This window comes from Coregonus clupeaformis, chromosome 5 (assembly GCF_020615455.1).
Source record: "Coregonus clupeaformis isolate EN_2021a chromosome 5, ASM2061545v1, whole genome shotgun sequence".
NCBI classification, from domain to species: domain Eukaryota; kingdom Metazoa; phylum Chordata; class Actinopteri; order Salmoniformes; family Salmonidae; genus Coregonus; species Coregonus clupeaformis.
Genome location: NC_059196.1, coordinates 9,366,432 through 9,391,436, shown reverse-complemented (window position 1 = coordinate 9,391,436; position 25,005 = coordinate 9,366,432). Strand labels below are relative to the sequence as shown.

The 25,005-nt window shown below is 42.5% G+C and overlaps 1 protein-coding gene across 1 annotated transcript in view; it reads right to left on the bottom strand.

Annotated features, from left to right (window-relative positions):
* Window positions 1-25,005, bottom strand: part of LOC121560857 (glutamate receptor ionotropic, kainate 4-like) — a 478,252-nt gene that overhangs the window by 230,514 nt on the left and 222,733 nt on the right. The window contains exon 3 of the mRNA XM_041873701.2: window positions 14,755-14,888. Coding sequence (XP_041729635.2) covers window positions 14,755-14,836 — 82 coding nt within the window. The 5' untranslated portion in view covers window positions 14,837-14,888. The remainder of the gene's footprint in view (window positions 1-14,754; window positions 14,889-25,005) is intronic.

The window sequence follows — 25,005 nt, the reverse complement described above, 5'->3', positions numbered from 1 at the left end:
CCTCCCTACCACCATTTACTGTGACCCTTGTCATGAATCATACTGTACGTAGTGCATTATGATTTATTGATGAGTGAGGGTACAATTTATTGAGTACTTTATTGAATTCATTTGTTGAATGATACATGATATGTATCGATACAGGGATGTTAGCATGATACATATGTATCATTTCCATCTATGAATCGATATATTGATACCCACCTGTGGTGATACAGGCCTAATAACCAAGATCATTCATTTTTAACCAGATCAGAACCCTGAGGAGTATCGCCAGCGGTGCAACATCAGCACCAACATAATTGATCAAAGCAATAAACTGTTGTCTTCGTTCTCATGGCCAAGGGCTGGAGTTGCTACTACAGTATTCCTCTCCTTCCTCCTCCCTCGTTTCTTCACTCCTCTTCTATGGGTGAGTCTACCTGGCAGTCCTCCCTGCAGGCTGACGACAGTACATCCCATCCGCTCGAACGGGCACAAATTTCACAACAGGCTACCTGTGCATGTCTTGAAATGAGACCATGTAGGCTAACGTCGCCCGCCATGCTATAACACTCATGCATCTGCTTGGCCGCCAGCGCAAGCCGCTGCTGCTCAACACATTTGTCCACATTAAAGCAGGGAGCCGACAGTTCGGTATGGAGGTAGGCCACCTCCAGCGTTCGTCTTTATACCGGTTAGATCTAGCTAGTTCCCCACGGAGCGGCTACATGTGGTGTGACGCCGCGCCGCTGCAGTGTGCAGCACAGGCAAATTGATATGAGGCACTGATGAGTGAGTCGCTGTCTGTATGCCTCTATTAGGGGAATAAGCAGGATGAGGGTCATCTGTCATTCATACTGCACTGAGTCTGTCACTCATACAGGGCATTTACCAGGGGACAGATCTCTAATAAACACTGCAGGGAGGTGTGTGTGTGTACGTGCATGTGTATGTGTATGTGTGTGTGTGTGTGTGTGTGTGGATGCTCGTGTGTATGCACTGGTTGTTGTCAACAGGTGTGTGTGTGTTTGTGTGTGCATGCGCCTGTGTGTGGTAACTTGATGCATATATTTCTAGTTTGGCCACCCTCCTTCAGTAGATTGAAAAGAATCAAACAAATTATATTAATAAATACACATTTTGTGTAGTGTTTACTCATTGTGTTGCTGAATATTATTGCTGTAAGTGAACATTAGGGGAGGTGTGAGGTAACAAATACATTTTGTTCTTAACTGTGAGAATGATAAACAGTTCAGACATTATATGTGTGAAAAGAAACACTGAAATGGTGCTGCACTCGCTTTTTCAAAATCGAATACAATTGTATTTGTCACATGCGCCGAATACAACACCTTATCATGAAATGCTTACTTACAAGCCCTTAACCAACAACGAAGACATTTTAAAAAAGTAAGTAAGAAAATATTTACAAAAAAAATAAATACAACATTAAATAATCTAAAGAAAGAAAAAAGTAACACAATAAAATAACAATAACGAGGCTATATACAGGGGGTACTGGTACTGACTCAATGTGCGGGGGTACAGGTTAGTTGAGGTAATTTAGGTAATATGTACATGTACAGTTGAAGTTGGAAGTTTACATACAATTAGGTTGGAGTCATTAAAACGTGTTTTTCAACCACTCCACAAATTCCTTGTTAACAAACTATAGTTCGGTTAGGACATCTACTTTGTGCATGACACAAGTAATTTTTCCAACAATTGTTTACAGAGAGATTATTTCACTTATAATTAATTGTATCACAATTCCAGTGGGTCAGAAGTTTACATACACTAAGTTGACTGTGCCTTTAAACAGATTGGACAATTCCAGAAAATGATGTCATGGCTTTAGAAGCTTCTGATAGGCTAATTGACATCATTTGAGTCAATTGGAGGTGTACCTGTGGATGTATTTCAAGGCCTACCTTCAAACTCAGTGCCTCTTTGCTTGACATCATGGGAAAATCAAAAGAAATCAACCAAAATCTGGTCCATCTGTACAAACAAGTCTGGTCCATCTGTACAAATAATAGTACGCAAGTATAAACACCATGGGACCACGCAGCCGTCATACCGCTGAGGAAGGAGACGAGTTCTGTCTCCTAGAGATGAACGTACTTTGGGGATAAAAGTGCAAATCAATCCCAGAACAACAGCAAATGACCTTGTGAAGATGCTGGAGGAAACAGGTACAAAAGTATCTATATCCACAGTAAAACGAGTCCTATATCGACATAACCTGAAAGGCCGCTCAGCAAGGAAAAAGCCACTGCTTCAAAACCGCCATAAAAAAGACAGACTACGGTTTGCAACTGCACATGGGGACAAAGATCATACTTTTTGGGGAAATATCCTCTGGTCTGATGAAACAAAAATAGAACTGTTTGGCCATAATTACCATCGTTATGTTTGGAGGAAAAAGGGGTGTTTGCAAGCCGAAGAACACCATCCCAACTGTGAAGCACGGGGGTGGCGCATCATGCTGTGGGGGTGCTTTGCTGCAGGAGGGACTGGTGCACTTCACAAAATAGATTGCATCATGAGGAAGGAAAATTATGTGGATATATTGAAGCAACATCTCAAGATATCAGTCAGGAAGTTAAAGCTTGGTCACAAATGGGTCTTCCAAATGGACAATGACCCCAAGCATACTTCCAAAGTTGTGGCAAAATGGCTTAAAGACAACAAAGTCAAGGTATTGGAGTGGCCATCACAAAGCCCTGACCTCAATCCTATAGAAAATGTGTGGGCAGAACTGAAAAAGCGTGTGCGAGCAAGGAGGCCTACAAACCTGACTCAGTTACACCAGCTCTGTCAGGAGGAATTGGCCAAAATTCACCCAACTTATTGTGGGAAGCTTGTGGAAGGCTACCCGAAACGTTTGACCCAAGTTAAACAATTTAAAGGCAATGCTACCAAATACTAATTGAGTGTATGTAAACTTCTGACCCACTGGGAATGTGATGAAAGAAATAAAAGCTGAAATAAATCATTCTCTCTACTATTATTCTGACATTTCACATTCTTAAAATAAAGTGGTGATCCTAACTGACCTAAAACAGGGAATTTTTACTAGGATTAAATGTCTGGAATTGTGAAAAACTGAGTTTAAATGTATTTGGCTAAGGTGTACGTAAACTTCTGACTTCAACTGTAGGTAGGGGTAAAGTGTGCATAGATAATAAACAGCGAGTAGCAGCAGCGTAAAAAAGTGGGTCAATGCAAACTCGTCTCCCGAGTGACACAGTGGTCTAAGGCACTGCATCGCAGTGATAGCTGTGTCACTAGAGATCCTGGTTCGAATCCAGTCTCTGTCGTAGCCGGCCGCGACCGCGAGACCCATGGGGCGGCGCACAATTGGCCCAGCGTCGTCCAGGGTAGGCGAGGGAATGGCCGGCAGGGATGTAGCTCAGTTGGTAGAGCATGGCTTTTGCAACGCCAGGGTTGTGGGTTCGATTCCCACGGGGGGCCAGTATGAAAAATATATATATTAAAAATAAAGAATGTATGCACTCACTAACTGTAAGTCGCTCTGGATAAGAGCGTCTGCTAAATGACTAAAATGTAAATGTTCTGGTTGGGATATGTACGCACGGTCACTGTGGGGACGACGTCGTCGATGCACTTATTGATGAAGCCGGTGACTGATGGGGTATACTCCTCAATGCCATCAGATGAATCCCTGAACATATTCCAGTCTGTGCTAGCAAAACAGTCCTGTAGCTTAGAATCCACATCATCAGACAACTTCCGTATTGAGCGAGTCACTGGTACTTCCTGCTTGAGTTTTTGCTTGTAAGCAGGAATCAGGAGGATAGAATTATGGTCAGATTTGTCAAATGGAGTGCGAAGGAGTCTCTGTGTGTGGAGTAAAGGTGGTCTAGAGTTTTTTGTCCTCTGGTTGCACATGTGACATGCTGGTAGAAATTAGGTAAAACGGATGTACGTTTTCCTGCATTAAAGTCCCCGGCTACTGGGAGCGCCGCTTCTGGGTGATAGCCTTATAGCCTTATACAGCTCGTTGAGTGCGGTCTTGGTGCCTGCATTGGTTTGTGGTGGCAAATAGTCAGCTATGTAAAAAATAGATGAAAACTCTCTTGGTAAATAGTGTGGTCTACAGCTTATCATTAGGTACTCTACCTCAGGCGAGCAAAACCTTGAGACTTCCTTAATATTAGAGATTGCGCACCAGCTGTTGTTGACAAATAGACACAGAACACCACCCCTCGTCTTACCAGAGGTTGCTGTTCTGTCTTGCCGATGCACGGAAAACCCAGCCAACTGTATTCTATCCATGTCCTCGTTCAGCCACGACTCGGTGAAACATAAGATATTACAGTTTTTAATGTCCTGTTGGTAGGATAGTCTCGAACAGAGCTCATCCAGTTTATTCTCCAGTGATTGCACGTTCGCCAGTAGGATGGATGTAAAGGCGGATTATTCACTCGCCAACGAATTCACACCAAGCACCCAGATCTCAGTATATCCATCAGACGTGTTGCTGTGCGTTTTGTTGCTGTGCGTTTTTGCTGCCAACTTTACTTTATTTTGTTTTGTTTTGTTATTAATTACCGTTTATATTTTTAGTTTTTCCATCGCAACTTTTTTCCCTCATTCAACTTTTTCACTCCGGACGCTTTATCTGGACATGGTTCGTCAACATCTTCAACAGCCGAAGCTAAGTAGTAACATTAACATGATGTCTTCTAATTGCAGTCGCTGTACTCATAATATACAGGAGAACGATCGCCTTACGGCGAGAATAGCTGTGCTACAAGCCCAGCTTCAGACGCAATCGTTAGGCAAGGGTAATTTCAGTGTAGGAAAGGAAGAAACAGCGTCTGTGCCACCAGTAAGTACAGATAGTAACGTTAGTATAAATCCCCCCGCACAGTCCCCGCAGCCGGACAACTTTCTCATGTCTTCTGGAGGGAAATACTGTTGGAATGCTCAACCGGTGTCGCTCATTCAGCCGACAGAAACTTTCAACCGGTTTTCCCCATTATGTAGCGAGTCGGAGTCTGAGTCTGAGTCTTCTCTTGTCTCTACTCCTCCCGTTACGGGGTCTGAGACGCCGAAGGCTCCCACCATTAGCTCTGACAAATTGAAAACCCTAGTCATTGGCGACTCCATTACCCGCAGTATTAGACTTAAAACGAATCACCCAGCGATCATACACTGTTTACCAGGGGGCAGGGCTACCGACGTTAAGGCTAATCTAAAGATGGTGCTGGCTAAAGCTAAAACTGGCGAGTGTAGAGAGTATAGAGATATTGTTATCCACGTCGGCACCAACGATGTTAGGATGAAACAGTCAGAGGTCACCAAGTGCAACATAGCTTCAGCGTGTAAATCAGCTAGAAAGATGTGTCGGCATCGAGTAATTGTCTCTGGCCCCCTCCCAGTTAGGGGGAGTGACGAGCTCTACAGCAGAGTCTCAGCACTCAATCGCTGGTTGAAAACTGTTTTCTGCCCCTCCCAAAAGATAGAATTTGTAGATAATTGGCCCTCTTTCTGGGACTCACCCACAAACAGGACCAAGCCTGACCTGCTGAGGAGTGACGGACTCCATCCTAGCTGGAGGGGTGCTCTCATCTTATCTACCAACATAGATAGGGCTCTAACTCCTCTAGCCCCACAGTGAAATAGGGTGCAGGCCAGGCAGCAGGCTGTTAGCCAACCTGCCAGCTTAGTGGAGTCTGCCAATAGCACAGTCAGTGTAGTCAGCTCAGCCATACCCATTGAGACTGTGTCTGTGCCTCGACCTAGGTTGGGCAAAACTAAACATGGCGGTGTTCGCCTTAGCAATCTTATTAGGATAAAGACCTCCTCCATTCCTGCCATTATTGAAAGAGATCGTGATACCTCACATCTCAAAATAGGGTTACTTAATGTTAGATCCCTCACTTCAAAGGCAGTCATAGTCAATGAACTAATCACTGATCATAATCTTGATGTGATTGGCCTGACTGAAACATGGCTTAAGCCTGATGAATTTACTGTGTTAAATGAGGCCTCACCTCCTGGTTACACTAGTGACCATATTCCCCGTGCATCCCGCAAAGGCGGAGGTGTTGCTAACATTTACGATAGCAAATTTCAATTTACAAAAAAAAATGGCGTTTGCGTCTTTTGAGCTTCTAGTCATGAAATCTATGCAGCCTACTCAATCACTTTTTATAGCTACTGTTTACAGGCCTCCTGGGCCATATACAGCGTTCCTCTCTGAGTTTCCTGAATTCCTATCAGACCTTGTAGTCATAGCAGATCATATTCTAATTTTTGGTGATTTTAATATTCACATGGAGAAGTCCACAGACCCACTCCAAAAGTCTTTCGGAGCCATCATCGACTCAGTGGGTTTTGTCCAACATGTCTCTGGACCTACTCACTGCCACAGTCATACTCTGGACCTAGTTTTGTCCCATGGAATAAATGTTGTAGATCTTAATGTTTTTCCACAAAATCCTGGACTATCGGACCACCATTTTATTACGTTTGCAATCGCAACAAATAATCTGCTCAGACCCCAACCAAGGAGCATCAAAAGTCGTGCTATAAATTCTCAGACAACACAAAAATTCCTTGATGCCCTTCCAGACTCCTTCTGCCTACCCAAGGACGTCAGAGGACAAAAATTAGTTAACCACTTAACTGAGGAACTCAATTTAACCTTGCGCAATACCCTAGATGCAGTTGCACCCCTAAAAACGAAAAACATTTGTCATAAGAAACTAGCTCCCTGGTATACAGAAAATACCCGAGCTTTGAAGCAAGCTTCCAGGAAATTGGAACGGAAATGGCGCCACACCAAACTGGAAGTCTTCCGACTAGCTTGGAAAGACAGTACCGTGCAGTACCGAAGAGCCCTCACTGCTGCTCGATCATCCTACTTTTCCAACTTAATCGAGGAAAATAAGAACAATCCAAAATTTCTTTTTGATACTGTTGCAAAGCTAACTAAAAAGCAGCATTCCCCAAGAGAGGATGGCTTTCACTTCAGCAGTAATAAATTCATGAACTTCTTTGAGGAAAAGATCATGACCATTAGAAAGCAAATTACGGACTCCTCTTTGAATCTGCGTATTCCTCCAGGGCTTAGCTGTCCTGGATCTGCACAGCTCTGCGAGGGCCTGGGATCGGGAGAGACACTTAAGTGTTTTAGTACTATATCTCTTGACACAATGATGAAAATAATCATGGCCTCTAAACCTTCAAGCTGCATACTGGATCCTATTCCTACTAAACTGCTGAAGGAGCTGCTTCCTGTGCTTGGCCCTCCTATGTTGAACATAATAAACAGCTCTCTATCCACCGGATGTGTACCAAACTCACTAAAAGTGGCAGTGATAAAGCCTCTCTTGAAAAAGCCAAACCTTGACCCGGAAAATATAAAAAACTATCGGCCTATATCGAATCTTCCATTCCTCTCAAAAATTTTAGAAAAAGCTGTTGCGCAGCAACTCACTGCCTTTCTGAAGACAAACAATGTATACGAAATGCTTCAGTCTGGTTTTAGACCCCATCATAGCACTGAGACTGCACTTGTGAAGGTGGTAAATGACCTTTTAATGGCGTCAGACCGAGGCTCTGCATCTGTCCTCGTGCTACTAGACCTTAGTGCTGCCTTTGACACCATCGATCACCACATTCTTTTGGAGAGACTGGAAACCCAAATTGGTCTACACGGACAAGTTCTGGCCTGGTTTAGATCTTACCTGTCGGAAAGATATCAGTTTGTCTCTGTGAATGGTCTGTCCTCCGACAAATCAACTGTACATTTCGGTGTTCCTCAAGGTTCCGTTTTAGGACCACTATTGTTTTCACTATATATTTTACCTCTTGGGGATGTTATTCGAAAACATAATGTTAACTTTCACTGCTATGCGGATGACACACAGCTGTACATTTCAATGAAACATGGTGAAGCCCCAAAATTGCCCTCGCTAGAAGCCTGTGTTTCAGACATAAGGAAGTGGATGGCTGAAAACTTTCTACTTTTAAACTCGGACAAAACAGAGATGCTTGTTCTAGGTCCCAAGAAACAAAGAGATCTTCTGTTAAATCTGACAATTCATCTTGATGGTTGTAAAGTCGTCTCAAATAAAACTGTGAAGGACCTCGGCGTTACTCTTGACCCTGATCTCTCTTTTGACGAACATATCAAGACTGTTTCAAGGACAGCTTTTTTCCATCTACGTAACATTGCAAAAATCAGAAATTTTCTGTCCAAAAATGATGCAGAAAAATTAATCCATGCATTTGTTACTTCTAGGTTAGACTACTGCAATGCTCTACTTTCCGGCTACCGGATAAAGCACTAAATAAACTTCAGTTAGTGCTAAATACGGCTGCTAGAATCCTGACTAGAACCAAGAAATTTGATCATATTACTCCAGTGCTAGCTTCCCTACACTGGCTTCCTGTTAAGGCAAGGGCTGATTTCAAGGTTTTACTGTTAACCTATAAAGCGTTACATGGGCTTGCTCCTACCTATCTTTCCGAGTTGGTCCTGCCGTACATACCAATACGTACGCTACGGTCACAAGACGCAGGCCTCCTAATTGTCCCTAGAATTTCTAAGCAAACAGCGGGAGGCAGGGCTTTCTCCTATAGATCTCCATTTTTATGGAACAGTCTGCCTACCCATGTGAGAGACGCAGACTCGGTCTCAACCTTTAAGTCTTTACTGAAGACTTATCTCTTCAGTAGGTCATATGATTGAGTGTAGTCTGGCCCAGGAGTGTGAAGGTGAACGGAAAGGCTCTGGAGCAACGAACAGCCCTTGCTGTCTCTGCCAGGCCGGTTCCCCTCTCTCCACTGGGGTTCTCTGCCTCTAACCCTGTTACAGGGGCTGAGTCACTGGCTTGCTGGTGCTCTTTCATGCCGTCCCTAGGAGGGGGTGCGTCACTTGAGTGGGTTGAGTTACTGACGTGATCTTCCTGTCTGGGTTGGCGCCCCCCTTGGTTTGTGCTGTGGTGGAGACCTCTGTGGGCTATACTCGGCCTTGTCTCAGGATTGTAAGTTGGTGGTTGAGGATATCCCTCTAGTGGTGCGGGGGCTGTGCTTTGGCAGAGTGGGTGGGGTTATATCCTTCCTGTTTGGCCCTGTCCGGGGTTTCTTCGGATGGGGCCACAGTGTCTCCGGACCGCTCCTGTCTCAGCCTCCAGTATTTATGCTGCAGTAGTTTATGTGTGGGGGGGCTGGGGTTAGTTGGTTATACCTGGAGTACTTCTCCTGTCTTATCCAGTGTCCTGTGTGAATTTAAGTATGCTCTCTCTAATTCTCTCGTTCTCTCTTTCTCTCTGAGAACCTGAGCCCTAGGACCATACGTCAGGACTACCGGGCATGCTGACACCTTGCTGTCCCCAGTCCGCCTGGCCTTGCTGCTATTCCAGTTTCAACTGTTCTGCCTGCGGTTACGAAACCCCTACCTGTCCCAGACCTGCTGTTTTCAACTCTTAATGATCGGCTATGAAAAGCCAACTGAGAGACCTGAGCCCTAGGACCATACGTCGGGACTACCGGCCGTGGTGACTCCTTGCTGTCCCCAGTCCGCCTGGCCTTGCTGCTATTCCAGTTTCAACTGTTCTGCCTGCGGTTATGGAACCCCTACCTGTCCCAGACCTGCTGTTTTCAACTCTTAATGATCGGCTATGAAAAGCCAACTGAGATTTATTCCTGATTATTATTTGACCATGCTTGTCACTTAAGAACATTTTTGAACATCTTGGTATGGTTCTGTTATAATCTCCACCCGGCACAGCCAGAAGAGGACTGGCCACCCCTCATAGCCTGGTTCCTCTCTAGGTTTCTTCCTAGGTTTTGGCCTTTCTAGGGAGTTTTTCCTAGCCACCGTGCTTCTACACCTGCATTACTAGCTGTTTGGGGTTTTAGGCTGGGTTTCTGTACAGCACTTCGAGATATTAGCTGATGTACGAAGGGCTATATAAAATAAAATTGATTGATTGATTGATTGATCTGCGCCCCCTGTATCGGGGTCTCCTCTTCATGCTAATGACGGGGATTTGGGCCTGGTCTGGGAGGATCCGTAAATCTTTCGCCTCCGATTCGTTAGAGGAAGTCTTCATCCAGTCCGAGGTGAGTAATCGCTGTTCTGATGTCCAGAAGCACTTTTCGGTCATAAGAGATGGTGGCAAAAACATTATGTAAAAAAAAAGTTACAAACGCGAAAAAACGGAATAGCACAATTGGTTAGGAGCGCGTAAAACGGCAGCCATCCCCGCCGTCGCCATAACAGTTTCATCTGACTAATTATGAGCTTTTTCTGCGGAACTGAAAAAAACTCATTGGAAACACGGTCAATGAATGTAACACAGCAAAGATGAGGCGAATTCAAACAGTGAGCTTTTTTTATAATGCTGTTCTGGCATCACATAGCAACATTGTTCTAGCAATTTAAGATTGCATATTGTACATTTAAATTAGATATACTGTATGTAGGCAATACGAATTTCAGCTAGTGAAATCAAGGAGGTTGGATGACACCTGTTCTAACAGAATTACAGTATATTTGTGACAGTTATACCTTTCCAACTTTCATGACATCATTAGCTGGATCTCTGGATGGACTTTTCTCATCTATCCCCAAATAAAGAGCATCATCAACAAAGTGCATGGTTTCTGGTTCATTGGTTCTGTCATGAGCCTCCTAGGTAAATTAAATATCACACCAGTCATGTCATCTCAATCATCTGACCATACTATACATCCTTGTCTCCTCATTTCACCTGTGCTCCCCTCCCAAACTATTGGCTGGCAGTGGGGTATGATGCTAGCGTAGAGATGCTATTTAGGCCTGTTGTAATGTATTCATTCCGTATGAAGGCCAGACAGTGACATTCCGGCAGTCAGGCAGGACTCGAGGGGGCTAGCGTTGTTAAATATCACCTCCTGGAGCGCGGCGGTGGGCGGCAGGCAAAGACATCCGGGAGTGAAATAACAGCCCCGATGCTAATGCCGGCGCCGCGGTGTGCCACTGACAGGCTTCAACGGCGGCTATCAGAGAGGGCGGAAAACACAGGCCCGACCGCCTAATTAACTATCAACTAAAACAAGATGGGAATAAAAATTAGCCCCGCTTTGGAGGTGCCTTTGTAGAGAGATGTGAGGTGGCGGAGGGAGGGAAGGTGGGAGGGCAGGAGAAAACAGAGGAGGTGGTAAAATACAACATTCACTAATTATCCAACAGAATTCTGGGACCCAGCTAGCACATAACGTTCTAAGGGCCATATGTTTCTTCGAGCTTGGTGAGAATGTGGTTGTCATATGGTTAATTTGCATACAACCTTCCCACAACATTCTGGGAATGGTGCAGGATACCCAGCACATAACATTCTAACAGCCATATGTTTCTTAGGTGGGAATTTCAGTATTTCAGCATAACGTTCCCTACAGGTTTCCTCATGGTTCTATTTAAAGTCATGCTCTCAGAACGTTCAGAGAACGTTAAAAACAACATTCTGTGGGAATTTCAGCACTTCAGCATAACGTTTTCTGCAGGTTTCCTTATGGTTCTATTTAAAGTCATGTTCTCAGAACGTTCAGAGAACGTTAAAAACAACATTCTTCTGTGGGAATTTCAGTACTTCAGCATAACGTTTTCTGCAGGTTTCCTCATGGTTCTATTTAAATTCATGTTCTCAGAAAAACATTACTAACAAAAACAAGAAAACATTACTAACATTCAAAGAACGTTCTAAGAATGTTATTTAAAAACATTAACATGTATTTCTCAGCGTCAACAAAACTCTATCCTCTATCTTGTTAAGTGTGTTCAGGTATGTAGGCCACACCTTATCTTAATGAGTGCTTGTTTCCTTTGAAATGGGGTCTGTTTGAATAGACTAAAATGAACAGCTTTATATGAGTAAAAAAAACACTTGCCATGCTAGCGCCATCCTTGTGGTGCAGTGGACTAATTCCATAGGTTTGAATCTCACTGACGCCGCGCCACAATAAAAAAACATATGTGTTTGCATGATTAATGCCTAAACTAATTCATTTCCATGTGTCCAATCTGTGCCTGGAGTTCAAAACAGTTAACCCAAACTAAGCAAGCAAAGGTATTAAAAGATTCAGTGAAAGTTTTAAGAAAGCCTCCAAATAACCTATAATTTCCGTTCTCAGAACATTTAAAAAACGTTCTGTCTTACCGGTCAGGAAACATATGGCTTCTTCCCAGAAGCAATGGGAAATCAAACACTTCCAAGGAACCAAATGTGCTAGCTGGGGAGCTGTGTGTTTGTTGTTCCCTGTCGTGATCGCATGGAGATGGCTAAAGCAAACTGAGAAGTTTCGCTTCGAGCATATTCGGCGCTTTAATAATTGATCGGCAAGGCACATTCACAGTGCCAGACCTTTCTCTGATCCCTGCACGGCTTGCAACCCAATATACATGTTGTTTTTAAAGATATGCCACTCTAGAAATCCATATAGACTGCTATTATGCTGCTGTTAGTCTGTCTGTCTGTCTGTCCACCTTCTGCTGTCACAGTGATTGCTGGGAGGAATCAGCCCATGTTGAGGTGGCCTCTGCAGCTGCGAGAGAGAGATGTCCTGGTCACTGCTGCCCCAGACCCAGCCCTACGGCTGGCGGATAGCCGGCTACGGATTGGCTAATTAACGTAATGATAGGAGGACCCCTGTCCTCCATCTCTACCCACCATCTCCTCCCTCTCATCTCTGTGTGAAAATGAGTACGGGCCTGTAAACACCATACACTCAAATGTGTCTAAACAGGAACGCAAAGCACTCTGGTAACTGGTTTTCACAGCTAACACTAAATTACGGCAAAGTATAATATCATGACTCGGCTCAGGAAATGGTAGCAGAAAATTTGATTTTCTAGCCGTTTGGTTAAGGTACTCGCTTGCACATAAGAAAGTACTCTCTGTACCTTTCTGATGCATCAGAAATAACAGACAGGCAGAAACAGATAGAATATAACATTCAGAAAATAGCGGCTCTTCTTGTTACAGTACAGTCGTGGTCAAAAGTTTTGGTCTTCACAAAGTTCGCTGCTTCAGTGTTATGAGATATTTTTGTCAGATGTTACTATGGTATACTGAAATATAATAACAAGCATTCCATAAGCGTCAAAGGCTTTTATTGACAATTACAATCAGTTTATGCAAAGACTCAATATTTGCAGTGTTGACCCTTCTTTTTCAAGACCTCTGCAATCCGCCCTGGCATGCTGTCAATTAACTTCTGGGCCACATCCTGACTGATGGCAGCCCATTCTTGCATAATCAATGCTTGGAGTTTGTCAGAATTTGTGGGTTTTTGTTTGTCCACCCGCCTCTTGAGGATCGACCACAAGTTCTCAATGGGATTAAGGTCTGGGGAGTTTCCTGGCCATGGACCCAAAATGTCGATGTTTTGTTCCCCGAGCCACTTAGTTATCACTTTTGCCTTATGGCAAGGTGCTCCATCATGCTGAAAAAGGCATTGGTCATCACCAAACTGTTCTTGGATGGTTGGGAGAAGTTGCTCTCGGAGGATGTGTTGGTACCAGTCTTTATTCATGGCTGTGTTCTTAGGCAAAATTGTGAGTGAGCCCACTCCCTTGGCTGAGAAGCAACCCCACACATGAATGGTCTCAGGATGCTTTACTGTTGGCATGACACAGGACTGATGGTAGCGCTCACCTTGTCTTCTCCGGACAAGGTGTTTTCCGGATGCCCCAAACAATCGGAAAGTGGATTCATCAGAGAAAATTACTTTACCCCAGTCCACAGCAGTCCAATCCCTGTACCTTTTGCAGAATATCAGTCTGTCCCTGATGTTTTTCCTGGAGAGAAGTGGCTTCTTTAATGCCCTTCTTGACACCAGGCCATCCTCCAAAAGTCTTTGCCTCACTGTGCGTGCAGATGCACTCACACCTGCCTGCTGCCATTCCTGAGTAAGCTCTGCACTGGTGGTGCCCCGATCCCGCAGCTGAATCAACTTTAGGAGACGGTCCTGGCGCATGCTGGACATTCTTGGGCGCCCTGATGCCTTCTTCACAACAATTGAACCTCTCTCCTTGAAGTTCTTGATGATCCGATAAATGGTTGATTTAGGTGCAATCTTACTAGCAGCAATATCCTTGCCTGTGAAGCCCATTTTTTGCAAAGCAACGATGATGGCACGTGTTTCCTTGCAGGTAACCATGGTTAACAGAGGAATAACAATGATTTCAACCACCACCCTCCTTTTAAAGCTTCCAGTCTGTTATTCTAACTCAATCAGCATGACAGAGTGATCTGTCCTCGTCAACACTCTCACCTGTGTTAACGAGAGTATCACTGACATTATGGCAGCTGGTCCTTTTGTGGCAGGGCTGAAATGCAGTGGAAATGTTTTTTGGGGATTAAGTTCATTTTCATGGCAAAGAGGGACTTTGCAATTAATTGCAATTCATCTGATCACTCTTCATAACATTCTGGAGTATATGCAAATTGCCATCATCAAAACTGAGGCAGCAGACTTTGTGAAAATTAGTATTTGTGTCATTCTCAAAACTTTTGACCACGACTATACAATTGGAGTGATACCGACCTCTCGTCAAAGTGCTGCTGAGATGCACTGAAGAAGCAATCAGTTGTCAGAGCAAGTCAACACTCTCAACCAGGCCTAGAATTACACGTAGAGGAGCTCTTGTGATGGCGTCTTTTGAATAGGGAGTGAGGAGAGGTGGGGGAGAGGTGAGTTGTGCTCTCCAGCCTTGCTGGGTCCAGGGTCAGAGGTCAAACGACTTACCTATTCTGAAGGAGAGCGGCCCAGCGGCGGTACATCTCACCCACATGGCTAAGAGGAGCAGAGGCACCCAGGCTGCGAGCATCTTCTATGACTCCTCATGGGTCCTGCACCGGGGGTCCCCCTGTCACAGCCACCTGGAGAACACAACACACGGATGTAGGGATTATATAGAAGGCTGGATCACATACACATGCAGACAGGCACACACACCATAGAACAATTATAGAAATAGAATCTATGACGCGCACACACACGCTCACAGGCATGTGAACACATACACGCAGGCACGCAGACACATTCACACGCACGTACAGACACACACACATTCGGATGCACAAACACGCACACTCGCCAGCAAACACACACACACTGTACGATCATCTATCTTCACCTCAGCCTCAATAAATGATAGGCCATTGTCATTTATCTGGTATGCTACATTATTGCACTTCCCTGTTGCTTTTCAGATTCCAAAAAGCATGATTAGCTTTCACAAGAACTGAAAATGTTTTAGTGCAGCACAAATCCCACACACTACCACATCATCCCAATACCTGGTACTCAGCCCTCCATTTGGGGTTAATCTCTCATGCACACACCAGAATGAATTTGGATCAGATGTAGTTTGTTTTCACACGAGTGACAGCATGTGGAACAGGTGCTAAGCTGATCCAGGATCAGAATCTGTCTGTGATCATGTGCAAAAACCCATAAACGACTGCATGTGTTAATCTTTAACTCTTTAAACCATTCATCACTCATGATAGTGAGTTTTATCTCTGCAAGTCCATTAAAGCACATATCCTTAAATAAATGGCAGAGTTTCTCTCCTATAGCCTTGTGATGAATGGTAATCTGTGTCATCAGCCCTGCAGCATCTTCTCTCTTATTATTGGAGGCTTTTATCAAATAAATATAATTGTTTAGAATTAGAAAGTAACTCATTATATACTCTTTATATTCTCTATATCTATATCCTGAGTTCCTGACATTTCTATTACTTGTTCTAGGGCCCAGCCTTTTCCAGAATCATGTGACCTGATCAGGGAAAACTCTGGGCCCTAGTTATAGACTATGGCTTACTCATCTATGGAGGTTATATAGCTGGATCAAACAGGAAATGACACAAGCTGAACTGTGTCAGTCTCTGTAATGAGGAGTTGGTCAAGCAGGCAAATACTGTACATATTTTTTACCCAATTTTTCTAATGGGTGCAATTGTGAAAAATAGAGAGAGAGAGAGAGAGAGAGAGAGAGAGAGATAATGGTTTATTTCACAATTTCGGCATTACAAAGTATCAATAGCAGCTAATGCTGAATTATTTGACACAATATACATAAATACACTATGCACAAGAAAACCATCAACACAATAAAAACAATAGCTATTTCAGACATCAGTATATCCAATTGGCACAATCACTGGTTCACTGCAGCCCAAGGACTCAATTATTTACAAGCTGTGTGTTGACATTATGATTTGACCGAATATCACATCCTTCACCTACAATAATACGTCAGCATGTGTGGTTGAGTATGATAACAGGCAAAGATACCAACTAGCTGCTCACTTTATTAGCTGATTAACATAGAGAGTATACATTTTGAAACATCACACCTGCCAGCATATTTCTCAAGGTGGACTGTCAGGGACAGAGAGGGATAGGGCTGTCAACAAATCACCACCATATCCTGAGAAGTTTCCGGAAAAACTGTATGCAAATAACAGCTGTCACACAGGTCCCCCAGTGAGTAGGGAGGGGGGAGAGAGAAGCATCACACAATGAGCCAGTTTCAAGGCTAATTCAATTTATTTATATGGCCTTGTTGCATGTCCTTATCCCTAGGATGTGTCCCAAATGGCATCCTATTCTCTACTATGGGACACAACCCTAGACTCTTGTCCAATGTTCCCTGCTCTCTGTTAGCTTACGTACAGTCTAGAAAAATAATGTGTCAAACACCAGGAAGGATCAGTAAACTAGACACTGTTTAGCCCCAGAGTTCATTACAGGCCAGGCTCCCTCTGACATGCTCCATAATTCCTTGATCGCAGCAGGAAGATTACAATTAGAAAAACATACACAAAGCTGAATCAATTTGCCTAAATGCAATTATACCCAATCAACTTGGGCAGCTTGTCATTGGTCGTGCACAGTGGCCTGCCCGTCCGAATATCGAATGAGAGGAGAGGGGGCCTCGGCGAGTTGCCGTGGAGCAGTTGATGGAATGGCACAAGTCTCTCTAGTCTAGTGCACACTGTGGAAACGACACAAACCTGATATTTTCAAACAGATAACTTCTGCTGATGGTGAGATGAAATCATGTGTTTACATCCATATAGGTGCAAAACAGGAGCAACAAACCATATGGTGACAGTGTGACACGTGTCACTTATTGCTCTCAATATGACTACGTGAAAGAGGTACAATGTAACTCTCCTGAAGTCCCATTCTACAGCTGTGATAATTGGAACAGAAGGAAACAATGGCCAGATTACCAAGTGTCGACTGCTCCCACGAAAACCCAGACAAGCAATTAAAAGTGTTGTAGCCACATTATTAACAGGGGGGTGACATAAGATGTAATGTATTGTTGAAATGTTCCCTTTTGTTTTCTCCACTTACAGAAATGTCATTATTCTCCAGGAGAAAGGGATGAAAAGGAGTTGAAACTCAAAATGTGATCATCATAACAGATCTGCAATGCATAATTATTCACAGTGCAACATGAAACCGGCATCAGAACAAGCTGCTAGTGCTGACTTGACTACCCAAATGGTATAATGAGTTAACTGGTGCCTCACACACATCCACACGCACACACGCACGCCTCCATGCGTGGATTAATTGCAAAGTGGTGTGAGGGTTTAATTTAATAGGGCACAAGGCTCCGAACCAAATGAAGAGGTGATAGACAGTTATATGAAAGGCTGATCTCTCTCTGTGGCGGAAGACTGAAAAGTAACATTCTCAGCAGTCTGAAACGTTTGCTGCACGTTGCATCAACGCTACAATGGAATCTGTAAAGAGATCTGGCAGATGTGTCTGGGATGTGGCGACCGTAAAGCATGCTGAAATACTGCCTGTGTTTCATTCCTGGGAGATAAATATATCAGCTGGGGAGTCAACTCATATCAAGAGGATGCAGCTTGGAGAGGGTACGTGAACAGCTGTAAATACAGGAGCCATTGACCCTGTCTCACACAGATACTGATTGGGGTAATTGGCCTACTGACTGACTGGTTGGGAAGACGTAGCTCATGACTGAACGCATAACCTCATATAGTCTATAGACAAGACCTCCAAGATGATTGACTCCAAAACTAGTCATCTTCTCACATTCAATGAACACTTTATGTCAAAATTTAAGTGTTGAATGGTGAAACAAGGTATATATATTTTTTTAAGATCAGCTTTAATATTGCAGATAGATTATAGCTTCCATCAATGTAATTGTCTGCATCATTTCCAATCCACCATATATCAGTTTTTTGTAAATATACACTACCGGTCAAAAGTTTTAGAACACCTACTCATTCAAGGGTTTTTCTTTATTTTAACTATTTTCTACATTGTAGAATAATAGTGAACACATCAAAACTATGAAATAATACATATGGAATCATGTAGTAACCAAAAAAGTGTTAAACAAATCAAAATATATTTGAGATTTGAGATTTTTCAAATAGCCACCCTTTGCCTTGATGACAGCTTTATATACTCTTGGCAGTCTCTCAACCAGCTTCACCTGGAATGCTTTTCCAACAGTCTTGAAGGAGTTCCCACATATGCTGAGTACTTGTTGGCTGCTTTTCCTTCACTCTGCAGTCCGACTCATCCCAAACCATCTCAATTTGGTTGAGGTCGGGGGATTGTGGGGGCCAGGTCATCTGATGCAGCACTCCACCACTCTCCTTCTTGGTAAAATAGCCCTTACACCGCCTGGAGGTGTGTTGGGTCATTGTCCTGTTGAAAAACAAATGATAGTCCCACTAAGCCCAAACCAGATGGGATGGCGTATCACTGCAGAATGCTGTGGTAGCCATGCTGGTTAAGTGTGCCTTGAATTCTAAATAAACACAGTGTCACCAGCAAAGCACCCCCACACCATAACACCTCCTCCTCAATGCTTTACGGTGGGAAATACACATGCTGAGATCATCCGTTCACCAACACTGCTTCTCACAAAGACACGGCGGTTGGAACCAAACATTTCCAATTTGGACTCCAGACCAAAGGACAGATTTCCACCGGTCTAATGTCCATTGCTCGTGTTTCTTGGCCCAAGCAAGTCTCTTCTTCTTATTGGTGTCCTTTAGTAGTGGTTTGTTTGCAGCAATTTGACCATGAAGGCCTAATTCACACAGTCTCCTCTGAACAGTTGATGTTGAGATGTGTCTGTTTCTTGAACTCTGTGAAGCATTTATTTGGGCTGCCATTTCTGAGGCTGGTAACTCTAATGAACTTATCCTCTGCAGCAGAGGTAACTCTGGGTCTTCCATTCCTGTGGCGGTCCTCATGATAGACAGTTTCATCATAGCGCTTGATGGTTTTGCAACTGCACTTGAAGAAAAAGTTCTTGGAATTTTCCGGATTGACTGACCTTCATGTCTTACAGTAATGATGGACTGTTATTTCTCTATGCTTATTTGAGCTGTTCTTGCCATAATATGGAATTGGTATTTTACCAAATAGGGCTATATTGTGTATACCTCCCCTACCTTGTCACAACACAACTGTTTGGCTCAAACACATTCAGAAGGAAAGAAATTCCACAAATTAACTTTTAAGAAGGCACACCTGTTAATTGAAATGCATTCCAGGTGAATATCTCATGAAGCTGGTTGAGAGAATGCCAAGAGTGTGTAAAGCTGTCATCAAAGCAAAGGGTGTCTATTTGAAGAATCTCAAATATAAAATATATTTTGATTTGTTTAACACTTTTTTGGTTACTACATGATTCCATATGTGTTATTTCATAGTTTTGATGTCTTCACTATTATTCTACAATGTAAAAAAGAGTTTACAAAAATAAAGAAAACCCCTTGAATGAGTAGGTGTGTCCAAACTTTTGACTGGTACTGTAAATAACATTCTATTGGTTGCAAGAATTTTGTATAATAATTTAAATTGAAAAATTCTAAGTTTTGAATCCGGCATGTTTTTGCAGTTCATAAACCATGTGCCATGGAATTGGTACCACGAAAATCTCTTCCCAACTATTTTGCAATCTGCATGGCACAGCTGTTAATATTTGGGTCCTTAAATAAAACTGGTATATTTTTTTATTAATCACAATTTGCTTTAATGCAGGGCCGACAGACAAGTTCCTTACTTTTTCCCCCTTCCACTTGCCACTTCCAATTTTGAGGTAAAGCTGCAATTAGTTGGTTGTAATTTTGAGTACAGCAGACATTTCCATATATTTTTGTTAGCTGCATGTGTGACATAACTCCAACAGTCCTATTTATGATATCATTTACAAAAGTTATACCTTTAAAAAATATATATATTAAAAAGTAATATTTTTTATCAATTAGTATATTTCAGTTTAACTACAATATTTGTTGTATTATTTGTTCTGTCTTTTCTGGTGGATTAAACTGAAATTGCAACCAACATTCTTGGCTTTCAAAATAAATAAAGATATTTTGCAGATGATTTCGTTTTCAAATAACCGAAAGTGAGATGTTGTAATCTGAATAAAGGGAAAAAGGCCATTCTTGAACATGGGATGAGACATTCTTACTAATTTGTTAGAGAACCAGTTAGGATTTAAGTACAGTGCCTTGCAAAAGTATTCATCCCCCTTGGCGTTTTTCCTATTTTGTTGCATTACAACCTCTAAATTAAATGGATTTTTATTTGGATTTCATGTAATGGATATACACAAAATAGTCCAAATTGGTGAAGTGAAATGAAAAAAATAACTTGTTTCAAAAAAGTCTAAAAAATGAATAACGGAAAAGAGGTGCGTGCATATGTATTCACCCCCTTTGCTATGAAGCTTCTAAATAAGATCTGGCGCAACCAATTACCTTCAGAAGTCACTTATGTTAAATAACCTCCACCTGTGTGCAACCTAAGTGTCACATGATCTGTCACATGATCTCTGTATATATACACCAGTTCTGAAAGGCCCCAGAGTCTGCAACACCACAAAGCAAGGGGCACCACCAAGCAAGCGGCACCATGAAGACCAAGGAGCTCTCTAAACAGGTCAGGGACAAAGTTGTGGAGAAGTACAGATCAGGGTTGGGTTATAAAAAAAAATCAGAAACTTTGAACCATCCCACAGAGCACCATTAAATCCATTATTAAAAAATGGAAAGAATATGGCACCACAACAAACCTGCCAAGAGAGGGCCGCCCACCAAAACTCACGGACCAGGCAAGGAGGGCATTAATCAGAGAGGCAACAAAGAGACCAAAGATAACCCTGAAGGAGCTGCAAAGCTCCACAGCGGAGATTGGAGTATCTGTCCATAGGACCACTTTAAGCCATACACTCCACAGAGCTGGGCATTATGGAAGAGTGGCCAGAAAAACGCCATTGCTTAAAGAAAAAAATAAGCAAACACGTTTGGTGTTCGCCAAAAGGCATGTGGGAGACTCCCCAAACATATGGAAGAAGGTACTCTGGTCAGATGAGACTAAAATTGAGCTTTTTGGCCAGCAAGGAAAACGCTATGTCTGGCGCAAACCCAACACCTCTCATCACCCCGAGAACACCATCCCCACAGTGAAGCATGGTGGTGGCAGCATCATGCTGTGGGGATGTTTTTCATCGGCAGGGACTGGGAAACTGGTCAGAATTGAAGGAATGATGGATGGCGCTAAATACAGGGAAATTCTTGAGGGAAACCTATTTTAGTCTTCCAGAGATTTGAGACTGGGACGGAGGTTCACCTTCCAGCAGGACAATGACCCTAAGCATACTGCTAAAGCAACACTTGAGTGGTTTAAGGGGAAACATTTAAATGTCTTGGAATGGCCTAGTCAAAGCCCAGACCTCAATCCAATTGAGAATCTGTGGTATGACTTAAAGATTGCTGTACACCAGCGGAACCCATCCAACCTGAAGGAGCTGGAGCAGTTTTGCCTTGAAGAATGGGCAAAAATCCCAGTGGCTAGATGTGCCAAGCTTATAGAGACATACCCTCTAATTGCTGCAAAAGGTTGCTCTACAAAGTATTGACTTTGGGGGGGTGAATAGTTATGCACGCTCAAGTTTTCAGTTTTTTTGTTTCACAATAAAAAATATTTTGCATCTTCAAAGTGGTAGGCATGTTGTGTAAATCAAATTATACAAACCCCCCAAAAATCCAATTTAATTCCAGGTTGGAAGGCAACAAAATAGGAAAATGCCAAGGGAGGTGAATACTTTTGCAAGCCACTGTATAACTTTTGTATGACTGACGCCTTTAGTGTGAGGTCTAATGCTTTAATATTTAATAATTCCTCCCCTCCAAATTCATATTCATTATATAAATAGGCCCTTTTCATTTTGTCTGGCTTGCCATTCCAAATAAAATGGAATATCTTTTGCTCATATAATTTTTAAAAAACAGGTCGCTAGGTGTAGGCAAGACCATAAGCAAATAGGTAAACTGGGATATGACTAAAGAGTTAATCAAGGTGATTTTTCCACAAATAGACAGGTATTTTCCTTTCCATGCAAGATCTTATCTATTTTTGCTAACTTTGATTGAGATCATTTATTTATTTCATGATATGTATACCGAGTATGTCCACATCCCCGTCAGACCATTTTAGTGATAAACTACATGGTAATGTAAAAGTTGTATTTTTTAGTGATCCAATACGTAATATAGTACACTTATCATAATTTGGTATAGAAAAAGTATCTAGATCCTCTATGAGGCTGTGGAGGGATTAAAATTGTGGATTTAAAAGAAAACATGAATCATCAGCGTACAATGACACCTTTGTTTTTAAGCCCTGGATTTCTAACCCCCTAATATTATTGTTGGATCTGATTTTAACAGCTAACATTTCGATGGCAATAATAAATAGATATGCCAATAGTGGACAACCTTGTTTTTACTCCTCTTGACAGTTCAAACTTTCTAAGAAGTAGCCATTATTTACTATTTTACACATAGGGTTACAATACATAACTTTAACCCATTTTATAAGAGATTATCCTAAATTGAAATATTCCAGTCATTTATAGATAAACTCCAGTCGTACTTTATCAAAGGCCTTTTCAAAGTCAGCTATGAATACCAGGCCTGGTTTCCCAGATTTTCCATAGTGTTCTATTGTTTCCAGTACTTGTCTTATATTATCTCCAATGTATCATCCATGTAAAAAACCTGTATGATTAGGATGAATAATATCTGACAATACCTTTTTAGCCAGACAACCAGACAACCATCTAACTTACAGTGGGGAAAAAAAGTATTTAGTCAGCCACCAATTGTGCAAGTTCTCCCACTTAAAAAGATGAGAGAGGCCTGTAATTTTCATCATAGGTACACGTCAACTATGACAGACAAATTGAGAAAAAAAATCCAGACAATCACATTGTAGGATTTTTTATGAATTTATTTGCAAATTATGGTGGAAAATAAGTATTTGGTCACCTACAAACAAGCAAGATTTCTGGCTCTCACAGACCTGTAACTTCTTCTTTAAGAGGCTCCTCTGTCCTCCACTCGTTACCTGTATTAATGGCACCTGTTTGAACTTGTTATCAGTATAAAAGACACCTGTCCACAACCTCAAACAGTCACACTCCAAACTCCACTATGGCCAAGACCAAAGAGCTGTCAAAGGACACCAGAAACAAAATTGTAGACCTGCACCAGGCTGGGAAGACTGAATCTGCAATAGATAAGCAGCTTGGTTTTAAGAAATCAACTGTGGGAGCAATTATTAGGAAATGGAAGACATACAAGACCACTGATAATCTCCCTCGATCTGGGGCTCCACGCAAGATCTCACCCCGTGGGGTCAAAATGATCACAAGAACGGTGAGCAAAAATCCCAGAACCACACGGGGGGGCCTAGTGAATGACCTGCAGAGAGCTGGGACCAAAGTAACAAAGCCTACCATCAGTAACACACTATGCCGCCAGGGACTCAAATCCTGCAGTGCCAGACGTGTCCCCCTGTTTAAGCCAGTACATGTCCAGGCCCGTCTGAAGTTTGCTAGAGTGCATTTGGATGATCCAGAAGAGGATTGGGAGAATGTCATATGGTCAGATCAAACCAAAATATAACTTTTTGGTAAAAACTCAACTTGTTGTGTTTGGAGGACAAAGAATGCTGAGTTGCATCCAAAGAACACCATACCTACTGTGAAGCATGGGGGTGGAAACATTATGCTTTGGGGCTGTTTTTCTGCAAAGGGACCAGGACGACTGATCCGTGTAAAGGAAAGAATGAATGGGGCCATGTATCGTGAGATTTTGAGTGAAAACCTCCTTCCATCAGCAAGGGCATTGAAGATGAAACGTGGCTGGGTCTTTCAGCATGACAATGATCCCAAACACACCGCCCGGGCAACGAAGGAGTGGCTTCGTAAGAAGCATTTCAAGGTCCTGGAGTGGCCTAGCCAGTCTCCAGATCTCAACCCCATAGAAAATCTTTGGAGGGAGTTGAAAGTCCGTGTTGCCCAGTGACAGCCCCAAAACATCACTGCTCTAGAGGAGATCTGCATGGAGGAATGGGCCAAAATACCAGCAACAGTGTGTGAAAACCTTGTGAAGACTTACAGAAAACGTTTGACCTGTGTCATTTCCAACAAAGGGTATATAACAAAGTATTGAGAAACTTTTGTTATTGACCAAATACTTATTTTCCACCAACATTTGCAAATAAATTCATAAAAAATCCTACAATGTGATTTTCTGGATTTTTTTTCTCATTTTGTCTGTCATAGTTGACGTGTACCTATGATGAAAATCACAGGCCTCTCTCATCTTTTTAAGTGGGAGAATTTGCACAATTGGTGGCTGACTAAATACTTTTTTTCCCCACTGTATATAATTAACATAGTGTTCCTTACTCAGAACTCACTGTATCCTATCATCTAAGGCAGGAAAAAAGTATTTGATCCCCTGCTGATTTTGTACGTTTGCCCACTGACAAAGACATGATCAGTCTATAATTTTAATGGTAGGTTTATTTGAACAGTGAGAGACAGAATAACAACAACAAAATCCAGAAAAACGCATGTCAAAAATTTTATAAATTGATTTGCATTTTAATGAGGGAAACA